This window comes from Chrysochloris asiatica, unplaced genomic scaffold (assembly GCF_000296735.1).
Source record: "Chrysochloris asiatica unplaced genomic scaffold, ChrAsi1.0 scaffold00085, whole genome shotgun sequence".
In the NCBI taxonomy this organism is placed as follows: domain Eukaryota; kingdom Metazoa; phylum Chordata; class Mammalia; order Afrosoricida; family Chrysochloridae; genus Chrysochloris; species Chrysochloris asiatica.
The window spans coordinates 6,516,000-6,523,090 of NW_006408603.1; the positions used below are offsets into that span (position 1 = coordinate 6,516,000).

Sequence of the window (7,091 nt, forward strand, 5' to 3'; positions counted from 1 at the left end):
AATACCATGGCTTGGGTCAGGCGCACCTTAGTCCTCAAGACGACATCTTTGCTCTTCAACACTTTAAAACTTCAATCTTTTCTCCGTTATTAGCGTGTTGTTTATTGGTCCAGTGGTGAAGATTTTTGTTTTCTCTACATTGAGATGCAATCCATACCAAATGCTGTGCTATTTGATCTTCATCAGTAAATACATTTTAAGTCTTCTTTACTTTCAGCAAGCAAGGTTGTATCATTTGCATATCGCATGCTGTTAATGTGTCTTTCTCCAATCCTGATGCTATGTTTATCTTCATATAGCCCAGCTTCTCGTATTATTTGCTCAGCATACAGGTTGAATAAGTATGGTGAAAGAATACAACCTTATTGCACACCTTTCCTAATTTTAAACCATTCAGTGTTCCCATGTTCTGTTCGAACAACTGTCTCTTGGTCCAGGTACAGATTCCTCATGAGCACAATTGGGTTAGTTGCATCATAAGTCTCACAGTAACTTCTTTGCTTTATAACACTTTAAAGAGGTCTTTTGCAGCAGATTTGCCCAATGCAATCCATAATTTGATTTCTTCTCTCTTTTTTCAACCAACAAATTTATCCTCACAGTTTAGAAGGCTAGAAACCTGAAAGCAGTGTACTGGCTCTAAGGGGATGCTTTCTCTCTGCTCTGGAGAGAGGTCCTTCTCTCCTTTCAATATCGGTGTACACAGCATTCCAAGGAGATCTCCATGTGTCTTGGTATCTATCTTCCCCTGGGTCTAGGAGGTCCTCAGCACAGGGATCCCAGGATCTTCTCTCCTGACTCTTCTTTCTTGGTGCTAATTAGGTCCCTCTTAAGATTTTTTTTCATTGCATTTCCATGGGAATTGATTGTGGACTCAAGCAACATGAAATCCTTGACAATTTCAGTATTTTCTCTGCTTATGATATTGCTTACTGGTCCAGTTGTGAGGGCTTTTGTTTTTATATTAAAGTATAATCTATACTAAAGGTGGTATTTACCCATCTTTATCAGTAAGTGCTTCATGTCCTCTTAACATTCAGCAAACAAGGTTGTGTCATCTACATACAGCATGTGATTTATTAGTCTTCCTATTCTAATGATGAATTGTGTTTTCTATAGTATACCTTCTCTAATTATCTGTTCACTATATAGACTGAATAAGTATGGTGAAAGGATACAACCCCCACACACACCTTTCCTTTTGTTTTCAGTCATTCTGTAGAAGTTATGCACAGTAGTATGTACAGGTTCCTCATGAGCACAATTTAATGTTCTGGAATTCTCACTGTTCACAATGTCACTCATAGTATATGATCCACACAGTCAAATGCCTTTGCACAGTTAGTAGAACCCAAGTAAGCATCTTTCTGGTTTTCTTTGTTTTCAGCAAGATGTATCTGAAATCAGCAATAACCCTCATTCCGCATCCTCTTCTGAATCTGGCTTGAATTACTGGCAGTTCCTTGGTGATGTACTGCCACAACCATAATTGAATTATCTTCTACAAATTTTACACACTTGTGATATCAATGATATGGTTCAGTAATTTCTGCATTCTGTTGGAACTCCTTTCTTTAGAATAGGTACAAATATGGATCTTGTCCAATAGGTGGGCCAAGTAGCTGTCTTCCAAATTTTCTGGCACAGATGAATGAAAACTTCTAGCATTGCATTCATGTGTTAAAACATTGCAATTTGAATTCCATGAACTCTTAGAGCCTCGTTTTTCACCAGTGTGTTCAGTGTAGCTCGGGTATTGTCCTTCAATACCACCGGTTTTTGATATGCTACCTTCTGAAATGGTTGAATGGCAATCAGTTCTTTTTGGCATATTCACGATATTCCTTCCATCTTCATTTGATATGTCCTATGATGCTCAGTGTTTACCCACTGTTTTTAAGTGCCACTGAGTTGGTTCCAACTCATAGTGACCCTATGCACAACAGAAAGAAACACTGTCTGGTCCTGTGCTATTCTCACAACTGTTACCTTGTTTGGGCCCATAATGCTGCCACTGTCTCAATCCATTTTGTTGGTGGTGATCCTCTTTTTCTCTGACCCTCCATTTTACCAAGCATGATGTCCTTTTACAGGGACTGATCCCTCCTGACACGATGTTAAAAAAAACAGCATCCTTCAATATTATAACTTGAGGCTTGAATTTTTTTCTTCAGTTATTTCAGCTTACTAAATGCCAAACATGTTTTTCCCTTTTGGTTTTCTAACTCCAGGTCTTTGTACTTTCATTAGAACACTACTTTTTCTACTAGAACCACCCTTTGAAATTTCCAGTTCAGCTCTTACTTTTCCATTCACTTTAAGTACTCTGCATTCAAAAACAAGTTTCAAAATTTCTTCTTATATCCATTTCAGTCTTTTATTTCCTATTTTGTTTTAATGACCTTAGCTTTCTTGATGTATGATGTCCTTGATGTCATCCCACAAATAGTCTAGTCTTCAGTCATTAGTGTTCAATACATCAAATTTATTCTGAAGATGATCTATAAATTTCAGGTCCAGTATACTCAAAGTCGTACTTTGACTATTGTGGACTTGGCTTAATTTTCTTCAACTTCAACTTGCATATGAGCACTTAATATTTTGTTACATAGTCAAGCTCTGGCCTGTTCTTTCTCTCCATCATCTCTACACAAATGTAACTGATTTGATTCCTCTGCATTCCATTCAGCGAAGTCCACATGTATAGCCACTGTTTATACTGTTGAATAAAGGTATTTGCAATAAAGTCATCAGTCTTGCAAAATTCTATCAAGTGATCTCTGCCATTTATTAACAAGGCCATATTTTCCAACTACTGATCCTTCTTTATTTTCAATTCTCACATTCAAATCACTGGTAATGATCAATTCATCCTGACTGCATGCTTGATCAATTGCAGAATGAAGAAGTTGCAAAAATCTTCAATTTCTTCATCTCTAGCATTAGTTTGGTGTATAAATTTGAACAGTCACATGTGTTGTTGTTGTTAAGTACCATGATGTTTGTTCCGACTCATAGTGACCCTGCACAGGGTTTCCGAGGCTGTAAATCTTTATGGGAGCACAACCCCTCATCTTTCTCCTGTGGAACTGCTGGTAGTTTCAAACTGCCGACTTTCAGGTTAGCAGCCCAATTTGTAACCACTACGCTACCAGAGCTCCTTAATAGTCATATGAAGTTGCATGAATATTATCCTATCACTGACAAGTGTTGTACTTCAGAGCAGATTTTGAAATGTTCTTTTGATGACAACTGTGATGCTGCTCCTCTTCGAATTACCATTTCTAATAAAGGAGATCACGTGATTGTCCTGTTCAAAACGGCTGAAATCAGTCATTTTGGCTCACTAATGCTAGGAGTCCTAGTGTGGCACTGTAAGATAGCACTGGATCACAAGGTCAGTTTGAACCGTACGGTTGGTGGTTCAATCTCACCAGTCGCTCTTCACTATACAGGGCCGCCATGAGTCGGAGCTGACTTGATAACACTTAACAACAATAACAATGCCTAGGATATCTATGTGTTCCAATTCATTTTTGACATCCTATTTTCCTAGATTCATATTTCATACATTACATGATCCAATTATGAACATTTAAAACTGTTTCTATTTTGAGCCATGTGTCATCAGCAAATTGAAGTTCCAAAAGCTTTATTTCATCCACATCATTAAGACTGACTCTACTAACAATAGATAGCTCTAGCCCAATTATAGTTTCTGGGCCTTCCAACTTCAGGAGCTCATCCTCCAGCACTCTATCACATAATGTTGTGCTGCTCTCCATAAGGTTTTCCTTAGAAATAGATCACTTAGTCCTTCTTCCTAGTCTGTCTCAGTCTGGAAGTTCTGGTGAAACCTGTGTACCATGGACAACCTTGCTAATGTTTAAAATACCAGTGGCATAGATTCCAGCATCACAGCAAGCCACCACAGTGTGACAAACTGACAGATGAGCAATGGTGACAGCCAAGTGGTGGCATCCACACATAGGGTTGGATGGTGGCAATTTTATCTCAAAATGTTGCTGTTGTTGTTAAGTGTCGTTGAGTCAGTTCTGACTCACAGCGACCATGTATAGGGTTTCCAAGGAGTGACTGGTGAGTCTGAACCACCAACATCGCAGTTCAAACTGACCTTGTGGCCCAGTGCTTTGTTCTACAGTGCCACACCAGGACTCTTAGAAAAAAAAATACCCTTTTATTTTTTAATTAATTCAAGATAAAACCAAAACAGGGAATCATATTACATATGATTCAAAGAGGTTTTGACACCTTTAGTTAAGGGTTACCTTTTGTAGTCTTGGACTACCTGAGATTGACTGCAGGCCCAACAGCTGGAGTCCTGGGGTGGTACTACAGGATCAGCACTGTACTGCTAACCACAAGTTCAGTGGTTCAAACCACCAACTGCTCCATGGAAACTCTATACAGGGTTGCTATGAGTCAGAACCCACTTGACAGCATTTAACAACAACAAGAAATTGTATTGCGTTCTCTTTCATCTACCTAACTACCTTAGTTCACTTTTTGACAAGAAAATTTTAACACACAGCCCCCACCCAACAACAACAACAAAAAGACATCAGTATATTTATTCATTCTAATTATGGGCTTGCCTTTTCTCTTTGGTTTTCAGTAATGGGTGTAGACAGTAACAGGAGTCCCTGGGCAGCGCCAAGTGCTCAGATACTAACTGAAAAGTTGGTAGCTCAAACCGACCCGGAAGTACATTGGAAAAAGGCCTGACAATCCACTTCCAAACTGTCATAGTCGATGAGATTATAGAGAGCACAGCTTTACTCTGAAACACATGGGATCACCACAAGTTGAAATCAACACATTAGCAACTTGTTTGGTTTGATTTGGGTTTATATATGGTAATAAAATCTTGGATTTGAGAAGGTTTACGGGGAAGGGTGTTAATAAGCATTAGCTTGCTTGCTTTCTTAATGTCAGCCAGGGTTGTTGTTGTTAAGTGCCATCGAGTCAATTCCAACCCATAACGACCCTGTATAGGGTTTCTGAGGAGCAACTGGTGATCTTGCAGTTCAAACGGCTTTGCAGTCTGGCACATTAACTCACAGCGCCACACCAGGGTCAGGCAGGGTAGAGTATGGAATAGGAAATAAACGTGTTTCAAAGTTTTTGGAAAATGGAATTAAAAGATAATGAAAAACTATCACAAACTTTCTGATGCCCCTATTAGTATCTATGCTGACTTTTTCTTTCACTTCCTTTGCCTTTCTAGAACAACAGAGACACAACTGAGGTCAATCAACTACACTAGTCTACTTCCATAAGGATTTACAGCTTTGGTCAGACCCTATGGAATATAGTTCTACTCTGTTCCCTAGGGTAGCTATGAGTCAGAATCTACTGGATGGCAGTGGATTTGTTTTTTTGGGGTTTCCAAGTCATACATGTTTACAGCAAGAGAAAAGGGATATTCAACAATTCTCATTAGAATGAAGAGGAAAACACTTTCGGTTTTACAAGTACTTTAAAGACCTCTCTCATTAAACTTAGCTGGTGTGGTGCTGTAGGATAAACACTGGATAGGTAGCGTGATTTGGGCTGCTAACCTCAAGGTCAGCAGTTTGAAATTTCCAGCTGTTCCATGGGAGAAAGATGAGGCTTTCTGCTCCCGTAAAGATTTACAGCCTCGGAAACCCTATGCAGGATTGCTCTGAATCAGAACTGACTCCACAGCACACAACCACCACTAATCAAAAGGTAGCCAGTTCAAATCCATTAACCACTCTATACAGGGTCGCTATGAGTTGGCACCACCTGTATGACACTTAACAACAGCAAACTACAAAAAGACCTCATTCACTCAATTTCTTACAAACGGGTAAAACTTTTTTTTAAATAAAGAATCCAGATTTCCTGATTTCAAAAGCAATAGTTAATCCCTGATAACATTAGATTACCTAGTAGAATGAGAGTCCATTCTTTGCTTCTGGTTTCTAAGGGATGAAGTAAAATTAAGTCAGTTGTCGTTATGAGCAGCAGTACATGATTTATCAACAATGTGTATGCAAGAATTCTTTATAATAGTTGACAAATAGATGTCATGTTATTTTCCCTTTAGCTAAAATGACCATAATTCCAAGGAAACCGTTTTTCTATCGAACCAAAACTGATATATGCTGTTAAGAAACCTACTCTTACCTGTTCTGTAGCTGTAGGGCAGTAGTAGACTAACAAAACTGTTGTACAGATATTTATTGACAATCCAATGATGGTGATGAGATTTGGGGCAATCCAGGAGGGAACTCTACCAACTAGCCATTCCCAATATCCTTGCATTAAGGGTTCAAGCAGGGAACGTCCAGCACTCTGGTATCTGTGCTCTTCTAGTCGCTTTAGTTGGTGTCTTGATAATGGTGGTGTAGGTAACTGAAACAATTTATTTAACACACATCCTGTAGTACTCATGTGTCCGAAGCCCACAGGGGACTCCGGGTGAGAATCTCCACATCGTTTCCTTGTTGACCGATGCCCACTCATGGATCTTGGTTTTCTTTTAGCTGGAGACAGTAATTTGTTTTAAGTTTATAGCTCTTTGTGGTTGGTCTTCACCTGTAAAAAAGAAAAGAAATGAAAAGAAAAAATATGTATATGCCTATATTCATTTATCAGTTACTGCCTGGTGTGATGCTGTAGGATTGGTAATGGGCTGCAAATCACAATGTCAGCAGTTCAAACCCACCAACTGCTCTTTGGAAACCCTATATGGGGTTGCTATGAGTAGGAACCAATTTGATGGCACTTAACAAGTGGTTACAAATCGGTCTGTGAACCTCAAAGTCAACAGTACAAAACTACCAGCTGTTCCACGGGAGAAAGATGAGGCTTTCTGCTCCCGTTAAGATTTACAGCCTCGGAAACCCTGTACAGGGTCACTATGGGTCGGAAACGACTCCACGGCACATAACCACCACCACCAACAACAACATTTATATCTGATATAAATATCAACACATTAAAAAAAAAAAAAGACATTAAACTGCAAACAGACTTATAAATGTCAATCATGGATCAAAACATCAGGTACCTATGTTTGTGTCTAGTTCTGTTAACGGTAC

The 7,091-nt window shown here is 39.1% G+C and overlaps 1 protein-coding gene across 1 annotated transcript in view; it reads right to left on the reverse strand.

Moving 5' to 3' along the window:
• CEPT1 (choline/ethanolamine phosphotransferase 1) overlaps positions 1-6,579 on the reverse strand; it is a 50,287-nt gene extending 43,708 nt beyond the window's left edge. The window contains exon 1 of the mRNA XM_006865927.1: positions 6,175-6,579. Coding sequence (XP_006865989.1) covers positions 6,175-6,513 — 339 coding nt within the window. The 5' untranslated portion in view covers positions 6,514-6,579. The remainder of the gene's footprint in view (positions 1-6,174) is intronic.
• Between the last annotated feature and the right edge of the window lie 512 nt (positions 6,580-7,091).